The 23,487-nt window shown below is 39.2% G+C and overlaps 1 protein-coding gene across 4 annotated transcripts; it reads right to left on the bottom strand.

The window, feature by feature from the left end:
• Positions 1–6,583: 6,583 nt before the first annotated feature.
• On the bottom strand, positions 6,584–22,893 carry MACIR (macrophage immunometabolism regulator). 4 transcript variants are annotated; one of them, XM_068534027.1, is made up of 4 exons: positions 22,711–22,893; positions 15,678–15,767; positions 9,526–9,575; positions 6,584–7,688 (listed from the first exon to the last, which is right to left on the bottom strand). In XM_068534027.1, the coding sequence occupies exon 4, from the start codon at positions 7,663–7,665 to the stop codon at positions 7,042–7,044; it is 624 nt and encodes a 207-aa protein (XP_068390128.1). In that variant the 5' UTR covers positions 7,666–7,688; positions 9,526–9,575; positions 15,678–15,767; positions 22,711–22,893; the 3' UTR covers positions 6,584–7,041. The 4 variants fall into 4 exon arrangements, with proteins under 4 accessions (XP_068390128.1, XP_068390145.1, XP_068390136.1 ...); XM_068534044.1 differs by lacking the exon at positions 22,711–22,893 and adding an exon at positions 21,782–22,329; XM_068534035.1 differs by lacking the exon at positions 22,711–22,893 and adding an exon at positions 21,316–21,752.
• Positions 22,894–23,487: the final 594 nt, after the last annotated feature.

Here is a 23,487-nt window from a genome sequence, read left to right as displayed (position 1 = left end):
ACACAGAGTTTCCAGCTATGTTCCCGAACAGGGCCTGAAACTGGCTACTTGGCACCAAAATGCTTATTCCTCGTCCAGACACAGATACAGCTAATATCTATGAAGCCTCCGGGCTGCCAAAGTCCCACAAAAGATGAGAAGGGTCCATGAGCCTGGAGAAGCTACTTTACAGTAAAAAGTTGGTTGAATTAGGAGAAATGCTAACTGTAAAATGTTGTTTGCCAGTTTAAGTACCATGATTTGAAATTTCACTGCTAAATTCTTCACCAGAATACATGGGTTAAACTACAGTAGTGATTCAGCATGATTTCCTTTGCTGGAGATTTTTGAAAAGATGTATGACTGCTTTCCATTCAGGCATTCTCTTCTGCCTGGGAAGTCCTCACCTCTCCTACCCACCTGGCAGATTTCTCTTCACTCTCCACACCCAAGCATGGCTTCCCTAGTGCAGCTTTCCCCACACGTAAGCTACAATTAGGAACTTTCTCGTCTGTGTGCTCAAAAAAATCTTAAATCTGTATTTAATTAGAACCACTCATTTTAAAATGCAACTATTTGTTCTTGACTATGGCTTCTGTGTTTACTCACCTTGTATTCCCATCACTGATTACTGTGCCTGGCACATAATATATCACAACAAATATTTGGTGGATGAAGAAATAAAGGTTGAATCATGAATCTGAAGGAGCACTAATTCCTACAGATAAATTATAATAGATTCGTCTCAATGGTTCTATTTCAAACAAGGATTTGTTTGCTTTTATACACCTTATATAAAATCCAGAGGCTTCCCTGGTGGCGCAGTGGTTGAGAATCTGCCTGCTAATGCAGGGGACACGGGTTCGAGCCCTGGTCTGGGACGATCCCACATGCCGCGGAGCAACTGGGCCCGTGAGCCACAATTACTGAGCCTGCGCGTCTGGAGCCTGTGCTCCGCAACAAGAGAGGCCGCGAGGGTGAGAGGCCCGTGCACCGCAATGAAGAGTGGCCCCCGCTTGCCGCAACTAGAGAAAGCCCTCGCACAGAAACGAAGACCCAACACAGCCAAAAATAAATATTAAAATAAATAAATAAATAAGATCCGGCACAACCAAATAAATAAATAAATATTTTAAAAAATAATAATAAATAAAAAAATAAAATCCACCATAGTTCTTTGAACATTCTCTTTGTAGCCTTATAAGATCACTATATCTGGTTGTCAACATACAAAGGAACCCTCTCTCATTACTAGTCACACCACAAGTCTAGCCTAACACAAACGAGAAAGCTCTTACAACTTTTCTATTCACAAATTAGGAACCATTATCATCTGCAGCATTTCCTATAATTTCTAAACAGAGTAACCCGGCCCAGTGGGGAAAGTCATGTTTTCAATTGTTTATTCTCTGGCATCTCTATTCTAGTCAAAAGGTTCCTCAAAAAAAAAAAGAGGAAAATTTTAAAGAAAATCTGAAGGAAAAATACACAATCTCACCTATTTACTTTGAACGCTTGATCTAGCAAGCATTTAAGAAATGAATATCTGGTGAAAAAAAAGTAGTTAGGCAATGTTATACCAAATGTAATGTGTGCTCTTGCCCTTTAAAAAAAAAAAGAGTCAGTCTGTCACGTTTAGAGAATATCTTTCTGAACCATGAGTGGATTACCTTATGTGGCCTGCCAGAAAACAGTATTCACTCCTATAAATACCTAATCCCTTAAACATTTCCCCCATAACTGCATTAATTTCTCATTAGATGAGCATGTCGCTAAACACATATGTGAAACATAAGAATAACAAAACTCAAACTTTATAAATATTAGAAAGTAAAATACAGAAATCTACCAACAAATGCAGGGTTCTAGGTGGTCATTTCAAAAACAATCTGTATTAGGAAACTTCCTGAGCAAAACACTTACCATATAGTAGTTTCATTTCTTACACAAACTACATCAAGAATACACATTTTTAAATGTACTTCAGACCCTAAATAATTAAAGCAAACCTCTCAGTCACCGACCCCCCCCAACCCCAGGATAAAGGGCAATGCAAGAGAAACCAAATCACTAAAATATCCATTTATTCTCTCATAGGTTTCACCTCCCCTGTCCCCAACTCCAATATTTCAGTTCTTTAACTACCCCACCACCTTAACTCTTCTCTTCTAGAAAGTGGGTCAGTCCATCTTAGCAGGCCACCTGGAAGAAAGGTGGAGGTAACCACTGAACGTTACTGGCATGCCCTGATCCTTCTCAGATTCAATTATTTTAAGATCTTGCCTTCCCCATATTTTTCATCTCCCCAAACTTCCCCATCAAGTCACTTTTTTTCACTTTCTACACAGACAGCAATGTTAAGTGAGCACATTCAGTATATAGGCCAAGCTACTGACAGAAAAATGAATAAGATAGTTCTTTCTCAGATTTCAGTCCCGTAGGATTTAAGCTCCTCTCTTAAATTAATACTTATTCTACAAAACACTCACTTGGCATACATCTTATGCTACCTTGCCCTACCTCTCCCAATAACAGGCATGTCCTTGAAGGTGAAATCCATCTTAATCTCTTTTGTCCCCAGAATGCCTGCATATTCTCAGTAGGCACCTTATGAATTCTCCTCTGTTCTCTGGTTAGAAGACTGGGCCCAGAATGGTCTCCTCAAAAACATTCAGACCATTTTTAAATTCACACTGTAACCCATTGCAGAGGGTGTGGTGGGCAAACAGGTTTTATCTCCACTGTAATGTTGATCAATTCACTAGCAGCTGCCTGAAGTGCTGGGTTAAGAAAGATAATAAGGTCACATTTGGACTCAGAGAGAGAATGTACACTGATACTAATAATGGATTAGTGATGTCTGCCACATGCATAGGTGAGGAGCATGGGTGTATGCATGCTCAGTATTTGCCACCTCAACTCTAAACCCTGAGCCAAAATCTGAATTTCATTAAGTTCAAGAACTTCTTACTGCCTAAGTTCCTTTCCCTAACTGAAGCATTAGACCAGGCACGGAGGGTTCAAGGTCTTCCAAATATATATTTCCATGTATAATCCTTTTACGTAAAAGTTTGGTGAAGAATACTCTTCCTGGTGAATTAGACTTAAAGGTCAACATCATGGACCCATTGTTCCCCTCCCTCTTTGCACCGGCACACAGTTAGAACCCTTTCTCGAGCATTCGGTAGCAACTTTTAAAGTGCCGCTAAACTTTTCCACAAAATCAAAAGCGTCGAAGCTCTTTATTCCAGAAGCAACCCCAGCCAGGATCACTTAAGGATTCCACTGTCTGTGCAGCAACTCTTTCATTCCAGTAGATGTTGCGTTCTTCTGTTTAAAGAGTTCCCTTTTCTCATCCTGTGCTCTCCGATAAATCTGTACATCAAAGACAACCCCAAGATCGGGGTGACAACATTTAGGAGATCTGCTTTCAGATCTTTCCTCTGAAATAATTTAACAAAACCTGACACAAAGTCATTTTACCATGGCGAGAATACAAATTCAACATTTTCCCCCCAACTAAAGAAGTGACCTGTGAGCCCAGCAAACTCAAAATAACAAATCAAACCCATTCTTATTTTGTTTCTAGTAGTGTTCTCGTCAGCCAGAAAAATCCTTAATTTTTTTCTAATGTAGTGCATCACAAGAACCATTTCATAATTCTAAAACACACTACAAAGTAGAAGGTGCATCCTTAAGGGCTGACAACCTCCACTTCTAGCTTTATAATCATATTTATTATATTTCCAAGGCAATCTTCCTCATTAATTTCCATTACCCTAATCCAATTACATTGTTTAAAAAGGCAATTCTACTTAATACTTGCTGTCCTCTCTGCATTACAGTGACGTACATCCTTGCTCTCTCTCCACTCCAACTCTTCTAGAGCATTTACGCCATTTATGCTTGACAGTCTTGTCTCCTCCCTTCCATGACTGAGAACCACTTAGGCCATAGTCATTTCAAAGTTCCCTTAAAAAAATTTTAACGGCTATAATGGAATAAAAGCCCTTCCAAGACAAAAGTATGTTAGAATGAGAAAATTAGTAAACATAGGTTGCTTTTCCCAAGATCTCAAGTAATATTTTCTTCAGTGAAAGGCCGATTTGCCTTTAAAAGTTCACTTAGAATCTTCTAAAAGCTCCCACACCTCAAATATTGAAATCATTTAAATAAATATCTCAGGGAAGGAAAAGACACAGCGAGCCACACTTGGGCATTAAAGGGCACACGGGGCGATGGAGAGGACTCAATGGGTCTCAACAGTAGCCTAGCTGAGCCAGAGGCAGGAAGACATGGGGGTTCTGAACAGGTTTACATTTTAATCCGTCCCCATAGTCTTTTCTTCCCTGACTGCCGACGCTGGGAGCCCTGGAACCAGAACTACAAATGCAGCAAAAGTCGAGGAGCAAAAGAAGCTCACCTGAGACTGAGGCAAGGACTGGACTCTATTACTACTTTAATGCATCAGCTGAGCCTCTAAAACATGGTATTTTTGCCAAAAAAAATAATTAAAAGTTATGTGATACTGCAATGCATTTTAAGATAATATCAGCAGGTATATGATGGACAAAAGTATGCCCTGTTTAGTACAGAATATCAAATTGAATGAAAATGGAGGGAAAAAGAATTTAAAAATAGAAACCATATTAAAAGGCTAAAGAAAATGTGATTTTTTTTCCCCCAGCTTAGAGGTCCTCCCTAACCTTTTTTCTTGATAGGATACTACTACCTACTACTGGAGCATATGCACAAAGTGTAGGGAAAGCAAGACTGAGCTAGTGAAGGGGCTCTGCAAACACATTCTGAAAACCACTGACCTTGAGTTTCAAAACTTTCTTTCTAGGACACCAAACTTTAAATTATATATATTTCCTAATCACATAATAGAAAATATATCTCAAACTTCTAACCTCCCCTCATTTTTGCTGCAGAGTTTCACACCTGTCTTTAAAAACAAAATGAAACAGCTACATATTTTTATTTAGCTTAAGAAATTATGTAGGCGCATGGGCAGAGACAGATCTCACAGTCACACAGCTGTGTGACTCAACACATACCATTGCCATGAATACATCCTTTACCTTGAAATGTGAACGAGCACCAAATGCGAAATTATTATTTTATTTTCTTTAACAAAAATGGAATCTAAAAATAAGTGCTTCGGTGAATCCTTGAACAGTAACTGGCCTGTTGATGATGGACCTCTTTAAAGCACAACACAACAATGTGTGTTTATATCACCCTTTTATTTCATAGTTAGAAATAATACAGTTCCACAGGGTAAGTCATCAATAAATAATGGTGTTTAATCATTAAACGTAAAAATCCCAACTCTTTGGCATCTGACAGGATTCTATTTCTTGTCAAACTAATGACTGTATAGATATAGTTAATCTTAGTGATCATTCGTCAATACAATATGTTACAAAGGTGCAATTTACTTTAAAATGTACAAGAGCTGAATATTTCCAGCCCATCAAGAAATCTGATCAACTCAGTAAGATACGGGCCAACTTCCCTGAGGCTCTTTCACATGATTTGCCTCAGTGGAAGTATAATAAATGTTGATTAAGAGTTCCTAGGGTTTTCTAATACTTATTCTGCTCTAAATAGAGTTTGTCATTCATTCTGGCCAAAGAAAAGTCACAACTGCACCAGGAATGACCCACTCATTTAATTAAAAGGTGTTCTTATTTTATAAGCAAGATTGCTAACACCTTAGAAACTCACAGCCCCCCAAATAAAATTTAAAATAAGGAGGTCTATGCTGCCAGAAATGCCAATTCAGTAATAAATTGCACCTTCAAGAGTCAAAAAAGAAAAAAAGAAATAGAAACTTTTACAAAAGGTACGTTACATACATTTTTTTTTCAAAATATATTCAAGAATAGTTGAGCTGTATTTGTTACTAAAGCCAGGGCATTATTTCTTTAGCAACAAATTAAACCAGTGCAATTGACATAAATTGTTAAGTAATCCAGGATTAACCCATTAAAACTGCAGAAGCACTTTAGGCTCCTGCACTAATCCTAGAAAGTGGAATTTCAATGAGTGCCTGTGCTACACAGAACTAAAACTGAAATGACCCGATGCCATGCTGAATGGTATCACTTCATACTTAGTTTAAGCATTTGAGAGTAGAAATCATGAGTTCCTCTATTAGAGTTCCATTCACTTACAGAACATTCAGATGCAATCAGTATTATGCCTATAATCCACAATTTAAAGAATCCTTTCCATTTTAAAGTTCCAGATGAATCTTAAATTAGAAAATAAGCACTAAGGAAACTTTTTCAACTTATGAAAACTTCATATTGGAAACTTTCCTGTAAAGTTTCCCCCCACCCACTGTAAAATAAATACTTTGTATCCCAAATTTAATTTTATTAAGACACACTTTAATAACGCTATAAAGAAATATTTTACAGCCATAGAGATCAATAACTTTCCATGCGGAAATAAAAAATTCATTGCTCAATAATATTATTGAAGCAAGTGAAGAAAGATTATTCTCTTGTCAATTTGAAATGTTAATTTTTTTCAGTGCAAAACCAGTTATAAAATATTTAAACTCAATATTTAAAAATAAAACGTGGTCCAATTTAGCAATGTTCAAGTCCTAAATTTCATAAAACAAATCATTACATATATTTTATAGTAAAGTACAGAGATTAAAGAAGTACTTGAGTACTTAAGATATAAATTTCTAATGAATCATACCAAGTCAGCAACAACCAAGCAGATAACATTCCCAATTTGAATATCAGAATTTTAAAGACGATATTACTGTACCAAAGCCTTTTTCTTCCCAGCTAAAAAGCGATACAAACTAATGGTCAACATTCTGTTTTCCTTGCAGTTGCGTGCTCTAGAATGATTTCACCTTAAGTACCTGTGATTTCATTCCTGTATTCAAAATTTGATCCAATTTTTATGTTCCAGGAACACTTAGCTGATTTAACCATCTATAATGTAAAGAGTCCTGTACAGAGTACAACAGTGGAATTTTCAAGCCAAGTGTAGGCTGACCTAAACTGGTTTACATCCCCTGCAAGTCACTCATGTATTATTCCTAGCAAACACACGGTCCCCTCTGAGGGTTAGGTGTTGAAGCTGGTACTGTAGCACTTCTGTGTCAGCTGGCTCCTTGATGTTCATTTTATCTAGATTGAGGTAGTCCAGAGATTTGGAGTGAGCCCTCTTACCTTTAAGAAGACAGAGAGGCAGAGGCCCATGGAGGGCCTTATAAGGTTCATAAGGTAAAGATTTAGTGCACTTGTCTCCTGAGCTGGGCATCCGCCTTCGCCTCCTGCCATTGACAGCTGGAATCTCGTACGGCTGGTAGTACCTACTTCTGGTTTTATACAAACGAGAGGAACGAGCAAGTCCTGCATCCAGCTGCTTGGCGCGCAAGGAAGGCATGGCTTCCCCCTTACTCTCTTCACCTCCGGTGCACTTCTGGGCTAACTTCAGGAGCTCCTCACCAGTCGCGAAGCCAACCAAATAATTAGAGTCCATGTGGAGGATCTGGTAGCCTGACACAGTCCGGCGCATCGGCGAGCACGGAGTGCTGGAACAGCGGGGCTTCTCCACCTCTGCCTTTCCCGGGGAGCTCACCTCGGCCGCGGGCAAGGGCAGGGTGGTCAGGGTACTTCTGGACTCTCCATTAACATCTACTTCCATTTTAGGCACCAGTCTGCACACTCCTAAAAGCAGACAGACTCAGATTAGAAGAGTGTAACGCTCAGAACCTCGGGCCAAGCTGGGTGGTTTGAGAAGGCTCAGGGAGCATGAAGTTAACACCGGCCTGAAAAACAGCCAATGTACATCTGACCGATTTTTATCTATGTCTATTAAATGTTCCACAGCGAGCATGAAATGACTACTACTTCTCTGCCTTCAAGAACTCAAAGGCAGGTTAAATTAAAGTCTGAAGGACTACTGAAAGGTTCATATGGAGAAGCGTTAACAGAAAACAACAGCAATACTTCTCTAAATGCAGCGCTCCATTCACTCACACAAAGTTTATTCCTTGATGCGATTATTCAGCAAATCAAATACAGAGCTCAACATAACGAAGCAAATAAAAATAATCATACACAATTTCACAAGAATCCACACAATATTTCCAACATAAAAATTAACTTTAAAATTAACCCTTCAACTGTGTTTAAGGGGCATACAATAAAAGATAAAAGCTGATCAATTTCTCCAAAGAATCCAATTTAGACCTAAAAAAATTTTTAAGGTATGGAGGAGTCTTAAGGTAAGGTTCCCACAAACCTTGTAAATGTTCCTTATTCCATATCTCCAATCAATTATTTAAAGAAAACCATTTTGTAGTTTAAAAGTTAATCCTAAATCCAGTAAATCAGGCCATTTTTAATATTAAACATATATCAAAATCAAATGTTATTTGACTATTTAATCCTAAAATATACCACAGATTTGACAGTTATTTTATTCTGCAACACCTAAGACAGTGCACTTTTGAATAGTTTGGTAAATGGCAGAACAATTCACAATGAATACTAATATTATTTATTCATCACAATGATCACATTACATAATTTGGAAAACCCCAGCAACCAGAAGTACCACAAACAATGGCCAGGTTCCTAGAAACTTGTAGATAAATCGAATTTTGGAAAATAAAATCCAAGGGAAACTGAGTGACAATGTCACTTCTGATAAACTTTACTTCTACTTGATCTTCAATTAGAAGTAGGTAGCACAGTTTTAAATGTCTCAGATCACTAATTAAAACGATGTCAACTGATAACATGTCAAAAAAAATGTGATTTTAAGATTAAATATTTATTGAATTAGGCTATTATATTAAATAACTCTCACGAATCCCTTTGTAAAACAAATAACCTTTTCCTAATTGAATCATTTTCTAAAATTTGGATATTCATTCAAAATCTAAGCAATCAGAAAGCTAAAAAAAAAAAAGTCCCAACCTTATTCCTTCATTTGCATGCTGTATTTTCTTTTCCCTCATTAGAAAATAAATAAACCAAGACTATGAAGAAGTTACCAGATGCCATCCTGTCCTCACTATGGTCCACACATCTCTAGTACAACTGAAAACTAACATCAAGAATGATTCCTGAGATAAAGTAAATGTCAAAGGGATCCATATAGTTTTGCTTATTACTTACTTTTTACTCTAAATCTTAGACTATTTCCAATTTTAATTTAACCAAAATACCTTAGTCCCTCAACACTTCTAGATTTAAATTAATTGGCTTTATTCTATTTTATTAATGTAAAAATAAATTTATATTTAATTGCATAATTTATTTCTCTGTTGAGAGGATGGGAATAGGAGGTGACCACCATGCATACTTTGATATGCATGCAAAAACCTGAAGATTTCTCATCTAATAAACTTTAGAGGGCCATATGAAACCTCATCAGATTTTACGCTGAACAAACAAATGTTTACTCTAAGCCAAATGACAAATTAATCCTTCCTTTCCCATTAATTCTGCAGTCCAGAAAGAGCACAAGAGGACAGATCCAAGGCCTCCAACATACCTAACCTGACAGGCAGCTACAGGCGGGAAGTGTTTCTCTGATACTTCATTCTGAAAGAGAAGGAGAGGAGGGTCAGTGAAACCTAAATAATCAGGGCTGTGGAGGAGATGGAGACCACCCAAGGAGAGTTACCTAGGTGGTGACACTCAAGCAATCAGTCCACATTAAGTGACACGCCGGTCTAGGTTTCTTCCAAATCTGGCGGTCCATGACAGTCCATGGATTTCCACCAGTCACCTTACTGCATTCCCTGGTACATTATAAACTTCCTAAAATTCATGAATTCACACTTCACCCGTTCTGAATTGGGTGATAATTCAAAAAGAGGCTAAGCTGGAAGTCATCTTATTTGCCCCTTAGTATAAAAATTGCTAAGCAAGCTAACAGTGTGCAAAGTCACAGTAAAGAAGAGTGGGCACAGGCTTCTCTGGTCAACGCAATCATCAAAAGTTTGCTCCCTCGTTAAGTCAATCTTGCTCTATCAAGGCAGACCAAGAGGAATACTTAGAATCTCTAGGGGTTGAGGATAATGAATGGCAGGATACAAAAATTTGAGAGAAAAAGCCAGAAATTATACACCAGCTTAAAAATAAGTACCTGGAAAATTAGAAAAGTGAAGAAAGTGAGTGAGACAATGTATAAAGGTCAAGACTTGATGTGACAAGAAAAAGACACTTCTGTCAGATGAGTAACTATGACTGGTTAAGTTTCCAGCAGCCAAAACACCATAAAAAATATCACCTGGCTTGGGCAAAACTATCCAACAGGATCTTCAGACATCTAACCTGATAGACAATGATTTAACCGAGATTGTTCAGCAGAAAATGTAGTTTAAGAACTCTGGAAATTTCAACCAAGCAGCCTACCATACTTTAAGAAAACTTACCATATGTAAGAAACCTACTACACTTTACTAATGCAAACAACACACTCCCTGTAGAAAACACTACTTAACCAGAAAGTTAAAGAAATAAGCATTTCTAATATCCGCTAACAAAAAGTTTTAACCTAGGAACTAAGGATCAATACTCTATGTAACACTTCTGAATGAGAGTCCTGCTGTACTGGAACATGAAAAAGCTCATTTTAGATATTACATACATAATAGCTGCTGCCTGCTGAACCTCTGATGAGTAATTCTCAGGGCTGGAAAACTGCAGTTTTTAGTTATAAAACCTCAGGACTCCTGCTCCAAACAACTGCATATTCTCAAAACTAACAGCTCTTTGAGGTGGTTTCGTGGTCTCTGTAGCATACTGTCCTATATACAGGAATATCTTCAGATCTTGACACTCATGTAGGAATATGAATGGTGCAACCAGGACTCAGCAAATTGCATAGATTTTTTTAAATGATCCTTTTTACTTATATTTTGCCTCTCTAAAGAACATCTACTGTGGGGCACTAAGAAAGCTATGTGGAGGCTAGCTGATTGGCAAGTAAGTATTTCATTTTTAGCTGGGAAGAGTGCTGACTAAGCAGCATAACCTTCCACTCCTCGATGCGACCGAAAACAAAACTTTTTATGCTATCAAATTGCCGAAAATTTCCTGAGTAGATTTAAATATTGGAGAAAGATCCTGAGAGCAGTTACACAGTCAACGTTTACTTATCTTTTTAACGGGCAGAAGTAGCGTAGGTACTGTCCCATCAGAAGAGGGGGAAGTACCCTCTAAAAAGATGGGGGTGACGTGAAAGACAATAAAGACTGAAAGGTCTCAAAGTCAACATATATGAATGTCCAATAATTTTCACTGCAAAATTTCTTATTAAAGGCATTCATCAGGGAACTCGGCTACCGTGACTACATCGGATGTAGCCTGTGTTAGCAGTATATTCTTTCTATTTTTTTTTTTAAAGTAACTTTTATTTACTTATTTATTTATGGCTGTGTTGGGTCTTCGTTTCTGTGCGAGGGCTTTCTCTAGTTGCGGCGAGCGGGGGCCACTCTTCATCGCGGTGCGCGGGCCTCTCACTATCGCGGCCTCTCTTGTTGCGGAGCACAGGGCTCCAGACGCGCAGGCTCAGCAGTTGTGGCTCACGGGCCTAGTCGCTCCGCGGCATGTGGGATCTTCCCAGACCAGGGCTCGAACCCGTGTCCCCTGCATTGGCAGGCAGATTCTCAACCACTGCGCCACCAGGGAAGCCCAGCAGTATATTCTTTGTATTTTACCATGAAAACTCTGCTTATGGATTTGTTATTTTTAACAATATGCATGACTAAGCATTTTGTTTTATATTCTAAAATAAAACTTGTATCAAAAAAAATACTGCAAGATAAACAATTACAAAGCACTCTCTGTAAATACTGCAGATATACGTGCAACAGGCACCACGCCCACTGCATCCTTAAGAATAAATGTGAACCGAGAAATCAGGCCCACTGCTAACTTCTGCATCGCAGAGCACTACACATTGGAGACCAGCAACAGAGACCCTTACTGTTTCCATTAATGCCTTTCATATGCAGTTTAGAGCAAAAATAAAAACTGGAAACAGAAAATATGATACCAGAAGCAGCAATATTCTGTGGAATAGAGTCTAGAACAGAAAATGCAACAAGCATAAAAAAGTCAACTTGTAGCTGAACACTGCTTTTATAACTGAGTTTCATAAACAAGTACCAGAAACAACTGTAATTTTTTTAAATGACACCTAAGGGTCTTCAATATCAAAGTCCCTCACAATCCAATCAGCAACAGTGGCACTCAAGTATATTTATACAGCACAGGGAAGACCTGGCAATGTTCACAGGCACCACTCTGTTTCTTTGAAATATATGAGGACTCCAAACTAGACAACGCTAAACAAGGAAACACTTTAATATTTACCAGGAAAATGTACACAGTGTACATTTTAAAAACACTGGGTACAGCATGCAATTGTGAAGTTTAGCTGAAACTAAAGCAAAAAGTCCAAACCACAACACACATGTAGGGGAACCTGATGCATCAAGACCAGCACATTCAAAAGACCATGACCGTGTGGAATCTACTCAGCTCTGAACACCCTCCAAGAGGCCAAACTTCCTATACATTGGGCACCAGGAGCAACATTTTGAAAATATAACCTAGATGCCTCAGCTCCTTAGACCAGCTCTGAAAATAGCTGATAAGTTTCACAACTACTATACAAAGAATTCTTTTGAGAAGTACTGCATTCTGGAAGTTTCTTTTTTAATCAGGCTTATCAAAATAAGTCACCCTCTGTAATCAAAAAACTGCTCCAGTATGCTTGAACCGTTTTTAGCAACACATAGCAACAAAATTTAAGACAAAACAGATGTAACATAACTGTCTAAATATACAGAACAAAAATATCATGTGAACAAAATCCTTTTCAAGAGGTACCTGAAACGAACCATTCAGAACAGAGTCATTCCTTGGGAAATGGAGTCCTTCCTAAGCATGACCATTATCAGTCCAGCGATATCTAGAACCATCTAATTTTAGTGCCAGAGTCATCTAGGAGTTCACTTTCCCGGAACCTCCGATTACAGAGAAGAGGACTTGTAAGCCGTGAAGGCAAGGGCCTACCCAGAGCCAGGTGTGCAGTTCCAGGTCTCCTGGCTTCAAGTCCAGTTCTCCTTCAATGTCATCATGCTGTGCCTCTAGCACATGGTTCCCAAAGCTGTCTACACACTGACACATTCTAGGAGCTTCAATAAATACTGATGTCTGTGCTCTATCCCAGATCTGTGACTTAAATCATCTGGGGCGTAGCCTGGGCTCTGACATTTTTAAAAGATACCACAGGTGATTCTAATATGCAGACATGTTTGGGAACTTGTCTTACAGACATAGAACTTAACAGATAGAAGAATTTCACTCCTGTAAGTTCCTGCCTTCTTTTTCTTAATCAGTAATTATAGTCACATTAGTGAATATCGTTTTTGGCTGCTTCCAACTGCTAACAACCTATCCCTAAGGCCTTCTAATTTACTGTTTCTAATCCACTGCTGTGCTTAAAAAACATCTGCTAATCAAACTTGTTAAAACTGGATATAAAATATAAATAAATTAATGCACTGAATGAGAATTGGGCTTCTTCATCTGCACATACTTTGGTATAGTTATAGTTATTTTAGCTTCTTAGAAGCCTCTGTCAGGTACAGCTGCTTTGGATCACAGTTGGGCAATTTCTTATAAAGTTAAATAAATGCTTATTAAACAACCCACCCACCTTACCTGTAGGTATTTACCTAAGAAAACTGAAAATATATGTTCACACAAAGACCTGAACATGAATGTTTATGACAGTTTCATTCATAACCACAAAAAAAACTGGAAACAATCCAAACATCCACCAACAGGGTAACGGACAAAGAGACTGTGGTGCATGTATAAAATGGAATACCACTCAGCAATGAAAAGGAAAAAACCAGGATTACACTAAGTGAAAGAAGCAGACAGAAAATGTTATATACTCTGTGATTCCATTTATATGACATTCTGGAAAAGGTAAAACTGCTGGGACAGAAATCAATCGATGGCTGCCAAGGGCTGAGGCTGGGAGGAGAGGGCATACTACAAAGGGGCACAAGGGAATTTTGGGGGGGGGATGAAAATATTCTATACATTGACACTACACAAACGGCTACATTTGTCAAAAGTCATCAAACTATACACCTTAAAAGGGTGAATTTTACTGTATATAAATTATACTTCAATAAACCTGACTTTAAAAATAAGCCTGTCACACCAAGTTTTTGATGGTCCTCCAAATTTTAAAATTCTTTAAAATCCTTCTGTGGACTTCTTTGGCAGTCCAGTGGTTAAGACTCCATGCTTCCAGTGCAGGGGGCACGGGTTCAATCCCTGGTCAGGAAACTACGATCCCACATACCGTGCAGTGTGGCCAAAAAAAAAAAATCCTTCTGATACTGTTTAATCCCAGAATCCAAAGGAATCTTAACGGTTGTCCAGTCTATGTTTGAACACCTTCAATGACAGGTAACTCACCGCCTCTCAAGTTGGTTCATTTCCCCTTTTGCAGCTCTGCTAGAATTTTTTTTATTTACATATATAAGTACATCTTTATGCATACATACATATGTACACATATATGCATACTGTATGGAGAGAGAGATACATACACACACATTTCTGTAGTTTCTACTCATTGTTCCTTGTTTTGTGCTTTATTTCAATTGAATGAGTTAATGACCCAGCCACATCATTTCTTATTCCATATCCTCTAAAAGTACTTTGTACCTATAGTTCTCAAACTTCTTGCTCTTTTCCTCAAAACTGAAAACTTTAGTTATGCTTCCATTTTTCAACGTCTTAAATTACATTTCATAAATTTGACAGGTTATATCTATTAAATGAAACAACAGTGTTTGTTTTTCCCCCATCATTCTTTTGAATCATTCTACTGCTGACTGCTAATTTGGAGATCACTTACTATGAAACTGCTTTTTCAAAACATTATAACCACTCTACGTGATTCAAAGCCAGGACCTACAAAGATATTGAGCAAGTAGAATAACATACCAAAGCATGAACTCACACTAATATAATTTTTTAAATGCTAAAAAGGTCATTATTAAATTTTTTCCCCTTCAAAGACCTGGAGCCACATGGACAACTGTGTCAGCCCAGGTACACAGACACACTGAAAAAAGACAACTAAAGAAAGACAACAACAGCACTGCCTATTTTTAACAGTTTAAATTCATGGTGTGATAAAAGGAACGTCACACTTGCAGTAAACTGAGAAACGACTAAGTGAAAATGATATTCCTTTCAGTTACTTGTTTGCCATTCTTTATGTATAATACACAACCAAACCTTCTGCAAATTACTTCACCAATCTTTGGAGATTAACAGTTTTACTAAAATTTCCCTGAAATTAGAGCAACTGTCTCTTTACTATATTTCAAAATATTATTCCATAAGACCTCCTTTATCTTACAAGAATAAAAAAAGGAAAATCTACTCAAAAGGTCAAACATTTCAATTATAATAACGTTAGCATTTTGTAATAATAATTTCAGTTCTCACTATTAAAAATTTCATAATTACACTATATATATTTATAATAATATACTGACATTTCACACTCATCTGGTTTATATAGTACTTAAAACACATTATAGTATTATGTTCATACAACGGGTTAACAAACAGAAAAAGCAAAATATAACTCACCAGCCTAAATCCCAGAAGATGTCACTGTACAATTTCCAATGAGTCCCAAGGGAACACAGGCATAATAATTTTTCTGCTCTACTCCAGATACTAAACATGAAATAAAAAAATAAACCTTTAACAAGTAACACAACTTATAAAGCAGTTATATCAATTCTAACTGCAAAGCATGATGAAGCAGGAGATACTAACACCAGGTACAGGTTACATAGGATACAATATTAATTAAAGTAATTTTGAGTTTGTTCAGGTAAATGCAACCTCAAACATTTTATCATGCTTGTTCCTCTGTGTTCTGTTGCTTAAACTCTACCTGGAGACTAATAGTAGCTACCAGGGCTAAATGAAGAGCCAAGAAAACTTAGGGGTTTAAATGTTGGTTCCACCATCCAAATCCTATTCATGTGTTCAACAGATTTGCAGTATCCTATGGAAAATATAATGCTGAGACTGGGGTCAAAAGAAAACGTCCTAGACCTTGCCTTGCTAAGAACTCTGCCTCTTGACCTGGCACAAGTAGCAATTTTTAAAATGAGGACAATTCCATCCTTCCTCCCTCATAAAGTTGTTATGTGGATCAAATGAGAAGTAAGTGAACGTGTTTTGCATGCTGCAAACCCCTTTACGAATGTGTGATGTTATTATTATGCAATTAAATTTTTAATGTCTACTCTTTTCAGCCATAAAATAGCAACAGTCCTCCCTAAGACTGCTCTGAGGCAAATGATTGAAAGGCTCATGGAAAAACATTTTTTTAAAAGAGAACAACTCAAAAACACTTCTTTATAGTTATTACATTGCTTACGGTTTCTAACATCTCTTCTGTGCCTTTCACCTCTTACTTGGGGAGAAATGTATAAGAAAATCTATCTTTATCTCGTACCTCCCTAATTAACCGGGTTAATTTCTTGAGACCAAGAAAACGCAAAGTTTCTTCCACCTGTAAAGGTTTCTTTGGTTGGTGGGTTTTCTGTTGTGCTTAACTTGTTGGGGGCAGATGGTGGCTCAAATGAGTTGAATAGATTCATTTTACCTCTGTAAGTGCACAAAGCCTGAAGTGGCAACAGTTCAACTCATTCCCAAAAAGATTTGTTACTTCATTATTTTTCTAACCAGCACATAAGAGTTTTATCCAAAGGAAATGGATTACTACTGAATTAATAAAGGTATGTGCTTCCTCTGCTTGGGACCCTGGAAGGAGCTAACACACCCAGAACTATCATTCCAAGAAACCAACATGATTATCGACCTTTGAAACTTCTTTAGATTTAGTTTAGACACCTTCCCTTTCATTTTTTGTCACAAACTATTTTCAAATTGGGTAACCAAGAAACCTAGATAATTAAGTCTGTTTCACCAACGAAGCCTCTGGTTTTAACATAAAATGAATTACAGTGTAACAAAAATTGTTACCTAACAATAATTTTTTATTTAATATAATTATCCCCAAAGAATCTCCCCAATCCTAATGTTATAAAGTTCAAATTGATTTCTTATTCAAGTAAATGGATTTTTAATGGGGAAGGGAAATTTTTAAAACCAGTTTTTAAATTTTTAGCACCTTCTACAAGCCAAAAGCTATATGCAATTTATATCATTTAATCTTAACTATATAGTCCCATCAGGAAAATATTACCCCCGTTCTAAAGTAGTTAAGCAAGTAATACTATTTGAAAGTCAGAGCAAAAACCCAAACCCCAATTTGTCTGGTTCCAAAGCCCACTGACATCACTTTATACACACATGGCTCTGTTTAGTGATAAGCCCAGGTGTGTAACTTTTTACACAATAATCATGTTCCTGAAAAATGTATATTAATTTCTGTAAGTGGGATCCTATTTTAAATGTGTGGAGGGTTATTTTATTTAAAAGCTCTATTGCCTCATTTGTGAAACGGTTGGAGGAAGGCAGTTTTAATTACTAACTCTAGGGTTATTTCCAGTGTGAAAAATGTTGGAATTCTAAGGCACATACAGGAGAGTCTTATACAAAACCATTCTAAATCATAGACCCTTCCTCCTCAGACCTTGTAAGATTTTTTTAAATCAAAAATTCTAAGGCAGGAAAAAATGTATCAGCCAATATTTGCTGGTTATATGGTTGGATGCCAGATATAGAAAGATATCTCCACTTGATTTTTCAGGGCTACATCTATCACAAGTGAGATAGATTTCATTTAGACTTTTAGAAATCTAGACTGAAAACCCAGAAACAGGAACATTAGAAAAAATAAAAAACTGATTTTAAATAAAGAATAGTTTTATAAAGCAGTCTAAAATCTCAAACTTTCATATAATTTGTACTATGTTTCTGGTGATATGTTCTTCTTTTCAAGCTTATAAATGCATTGGAAAAATATATTTTCCAATATTTTTTCAATACTAAAAGGAAAATCAACCTAAAACTTCATTCTGGATTTGAAAGCAGAGGAGCTTTAAAGTAATTATCCAACTCTTGCACTAGAGCTGATGTGGAAGTCTAGGAAATGGTCGTAATTTCATAGTAAACAAAGTGTAGTAACTAATTACCCCTATTATGCCAGTGCCAAGCCAAAAACAGAAATACAAACAAGAGTCCAAGGGAGCAACACAGGGCGAAACCAAGGTGTAGGAACTCTGTTCCATTTTTTACTCATTTCTGACTCGGCCTACTGTTTGGTGTGTAATTGCACGCTATCCATGCACAGGTGCTAAGAGGATGATGATGATAAAGATGGTGAAAAAGAGAAAAAATTTTAAAATAAAAAGAACGAGGTCAGAAACTAGTATAAGAATATAGCTTCTTTAAGAGACTTCCTATAAAGGAACCTAGTAAAAATTATAATAAGGATTTTATTCTCATCTCCCATTAGAAAGAACTAAAAGACTGTAATTCAAAAGTCCCCAAAATATATACCCTCCAAATAACACTTTTAGGATACTTTAAAATCTATAAATCTCTAGCACTTGCAATTGATTTTGGCCAATGTTTTGAACATGAAGTTTTGGCAAAGTATCAACGGATCTTCTGTCAAAAACAGCCAAAGGGAAAAGAGCTCATGTGAAATTCTTACAAGATGGACTAAATACCGCATAAAAAACAAAAGGAAGTAAAACTAACAACAATGTAAAGCAACTGTACTCCAATAAAAATTAATTAAAAACAAAAAGCAAAAAAAACAAAGGGAAGTAAACAGAGCAAAGGCTAGAGTACGTAACGCTTCCAGCTATAAGCAGCTGAAACAAGCAGAAAGTCCTGTGACATAATCCTGTAAGCAATGAAAATAGGAAAAATTAAGCCTGGCCAAGAGCTACCCATAGGCCTCTGGACAGGGAAGCCATGGGTGACTAAGCAAAAGACACCCAACATCTGACTGCAAATGAAGCTTCTACAAACAGAAAAGTCTGCAAACATTAACTAGCAAGTGTGTCAAATTTTCTCAGGCAAGGTGATAGATACCATCACAGGAAAATAAGAATGTCCTTCAAAAGTCGGGTGACCGTATGTCTCAGTTTATAGCCAGTGCCCTGGCATAATTATTTACAGCACCCCCTTTATCTCTCAAACCTATCCCAGTTTGCTAATTGTATTATCATCCTACTCAAAAGTAATATATAACAGTGGAAAGGCAATGAATTAAAAAAAAAAGGAAGAAAGGCCCTTCTGCTTGCATAGTGGCTTTCTTTACAGTTCCAAGTAGTATTTCTTTGGGTGTATCCACTCAGCCATTCAATTATTCATTTACTCATTCAACAATATTTCTTGGGTCTTACTGTGTCCCAGCATTGTACAGGTACTGGTGCAAATATAAAAAGTGAAGCCTGAGACCAGACAAGAGGAGAAGACGGACTAGACATGGAAATACATAAATCTAACACATATAACAGTAAACTTGAATGGCATTGGGAACCTAAAGGGAGTGATTTTCCCCAAAATATAGAAGCTCCATATGGAAATTTTCAAGCCCACGCAAAATCCCTACACACAAAAAAGCCACAAATCTCTGGCTTCATCATAGATCCATTAACAAAACAGCAATATGAAAAAAATTAACAAAATATCACTTCCAAAAATCATAAGGTTATAAATATGAAGGCGAGCATATAGCCCTCAAGAATTTTGGTAAATAAATCTCACAAATCATTAAAGGTTATATTACGAAAAGCAAGATAAACTTCAGGCAGAGAAAACTGGTAGAGAAGTTACAGGTTCTAATTCTAGTTCCCAAAACAGGAAGGAAAAAAAAAAAAAATGGAAGCAGGTAGTTTCCTCACGGTGGCTATTTGAGGAGAGACACATAGTGAAGAAGGACTTGGCAAAAAATAGCAATTTTTAAAAGTTCCATTCAGACTAATGAAAATATTTTGCTACCAATGGTCTCAGAGATTACTCTAATAATAAAAAAAAGAGGACTAAAACATCTCTCAAGTAAGAGAATACTGAGCAGAGAGAAAATGGTTTAACTGCCAAAGTACAACATTCACAATGAAAGTAAAATGCTTAGCTATACTTATGTGCTCCTATTAAAGGTTACTTTAAAATTATCTTACTTTTCCACTTGCAACTCATAAAAACTAAATCATCAATAATTTTCAAGAAGAGTTAAGTAGGGTGTGACTTTTCTGAAACCATCCTTGACCTTACAAACAAATCATTAACCACACCAACCTGGAAAGACGATGCATAATTGGTTCACAAGAAAAAAATGTGTTTCTCTTTCTAATATCAGTTCTTTTAATAGCAAATTCCTTAAAGGGCAGCATTCATTTTCTTTCTATTTCTACTAGTAGAAATTAAAGAAATTACCAATGGCTTATCATTATGTGAAATCATCCTTCTACTTTTAGAAAAAAATTCAGTTTCACTACAAATATGACTGACAGTAACTGGAACTGCAGGTCTACATGCAGTCTTTACAAGAAATTTGCCCCTTAGGAAACATAACTGAAATAGGACAGGTGTACACAGTGGAATCGGCTAACGTTCCAGATGAAAGCTTAAAACCAAGAACTTATTTTGATACGCTGGTGACGAAATCAGAGCTCTCTCTAGAGGAAACGAGCTGATTTTCCCCCAGAGGATATAAATCAGCAAAAAAAAAAAAAAAAAAACAAACTTAATCCTGTATATAAGGTTTTATTACTCCCACCACACTAAATAATTTTAAGGGTTAATGTGCCCACTAGCTCTCCAAAGTATACAAAATTATACAGAGAAAGTAAACAAAATCACTGACCATTATGTAAGGTCAATAAATACCCTCTGTCTTATACCCTGGAAGAGATACTACTAAACAGTCTCATTTACAATTAAATAACCTAAAATGTTGGCAGAAGCATATTTTAAACACCAGTTCTTATCAAATCAAGAGGTCTCCGGGCTCATTAATCCTTGTATTTCATGCTGGTCATTTTATTAAGTTTATAATACATACACAGTTACATAATAAAAACAGAGAAACCTGTAAAACATTCATTAAGTATAATTGTGTAAGCATAAATCATGGTCTTGAATTAAGAAAGTACCAAAAGCTTCACAATAATAACCAATACTGTATTTTGAAATGACTGGGAAAATAAACTTTGGGAAGAGGTCATTTCTATCTCCTTAGTGTCTAATTTGCTCTACAGGGTTAAAATAAATAAATAAAGCAACTTACAACTGAACTGTAGTGTGGCTTATCTGAGAAAAACAATGTAAAATGAAGAGTCTAGAAACGTCGGAAATGTTGTGCAAGAACTGTTCTTTCGGCTAGGAGTAGCGAGCACGCTATAAAATGCTACTGCCTCCATTCTTCCTCTTTCCTCGAATGATTAAAAAGTTCCCAGTCCCCGTGTTAACCTGTGCGCCACAGCCATACACATACACACTCAGCATCTTGGCTCGACACAAATCGGTAACCAACCCGAGTGCAAACTGGCGTGGCTGGAGAAGCGGAGACACCCTAAGGATGTGGAACATTTACAAGGAGAAAGGGACGGGGCCATCATTCCCTTCGTGTTCCCATCTCCTTTCTGGCAGAGATTTGCAGATTCCACCACTAGAGTTTGGCAGCTTCACAATGGGGCCGCCTTCTCAAGGTCTGACTGCCGCCCGCCCGGAAACCCCTTTCCTCCGCTTCCCACCTGGCCCAAAGTTCATCCGCGACAGGTGGGGCAAGGGCGGCGATGCCCAAGGACATCTGCCGCTTTCGCTTCTGGCCAGCACCCGGCCCCAATCCACACGCGCGCCCCCGGCCACGGCCGGTCTGCCCGCCCCCGCCAAATCGGCAGACGCGCAGCGGGCGCTGGCTGCGGGTTCCCGGACGGCCTCGCCCTCCAGACTGCTGCGCGGACGAGGAGGGCAGGCGAGATAAGGCTGCCAGGGATTGCCCCGAGGTGCTATCTGGCCCGGGCAGTCGCACCCGGCGCGCGGCCCGGGCAAACAGCCATAGGCGCAGCAGGCCCGGGAAGGACCTACTTCTCAATGGGGCCCCCGGGCCAGCTGCCCCGCGATGCGGCCACGGCGGCGGAGGAGCCAGCGTGCGCGCCAACGCGCGCCGACTTCCGCACCGCCGCACCGCGGGAGACGCGCAATGGGTCGTCGAGTCCCGCACCTCCCCGGCGAGCGCACGCCGCGCGCACACGGGGGCGCACGCCCCTGCACCCTCACTCACACGCGCTGCACACTCACGGCGTCTCCAACCCCACCCTGGGCCAAGAAACTGCGGGCTCCCGGCACCCCGCCAGGGCCCCACCCAGTCCACCAGACCCTACCCCCCTGCTCGGGCGCCGGGGGACCAGACCGCCGAGGCCAAGGGCCGCTGAGGCCGCCCGCCGTCCATCCCGGAGGCCCGCCCGGTCAGGGTTCCCCAGCACCGCGCGGGCACCGCGCGCCCGACCCCGAGACGAGGCAGGGAGGAAGGGGCGGCGCCACGACTGGAGCTGGCACCGAGGATCGATGACTGAGGCAACCCCCCTAACCCACGCACCCACCCACCCATCATCATCATCACCACCACCTTTTCTGCAGCACAAAAGGTTGCAGAAGGAACCGCCGTCCCCGTGCAACCTACCAGTGGCCCACAGCTCCGCCGCCTCCGCCGTGCTTGGGGCCGCGGTGACTGAGACAAGGGCTCGGGAGGCGCAGGGCTGCGGCGTCGAGATCCGGGCTGAGGCCGCCAGCCGAGCCAGCCGGGTACCCTCTCCACTCCCACCGCGCTCGGCGCCAGCTACGGCCCGGCGTAGTCCCCGCCTCCTTCTCCTCCTCCGCCGCCGCCGCACGCCTTCCCGCCCTCCTCCCTCTGGCTGCAGAGGCGCAGCCCGTCAGCGCTGAGCCCGCCTCCTGCGCCCAGCTCACACACCCTGAGGAAGGGCGGACCCGAAAGAGAAAGGCGCTCGGGAGCTGGAAGAAGGGGGCTGGGGAGAGGGGGGTGGAGCTGCCGGCTGCGGTGGTTGAGGGGGAGGAGGAGTCGTAACCCCCGCTGCCCAGTCCAAACCCGCGCACAACAATTCAAGTGCTCCCACTCGCAGGCCTGGCAACACTCAAGTTGCCCCAGTTATGTGTTGTGGCGATGTTTGTCATTGGTGAGTCTCCGCTTTAAGGACGCAGCACTGAGCTGAAGTAGAGAAGACTGGAAGCCCATGAAATTACAAATTATAGGGTCAATCTTAGAAAAATGCTAAATATCTAGTGAATGTGGGGAGGAGGGTAAAATTCAGATTCTGATTTGATTAGCCCCTTTTTGAATCCTCAGACTTGATCTTTTCCATTCTTGTAAGAAATTCTTTCCTTTGATCATTCTTTCCTATTCTCGATTCATGTACATCTGTCTCCTCTGCCAAACCGGTTA

The sequence above is a fragment of the Eschrichtius robustus genome, chromosome 2 (genome assembly GCF_028021215.1).
Source record: "Eschrichtius robustus isolate mEscRob2 chromosome 2, mEscRob2.pri, whole genome shotgun sequence".
Classification (NCBI taxonomy): Eukaryota; Metazoa; Chordata; class Mammalia; order Artiodactyla; family Eschrichtiidae; genus Eschrichtius; species Eschrichtius robustus.
This window is presented reverse-complemented; position numbering and strand designations above follow the sequence as displayed.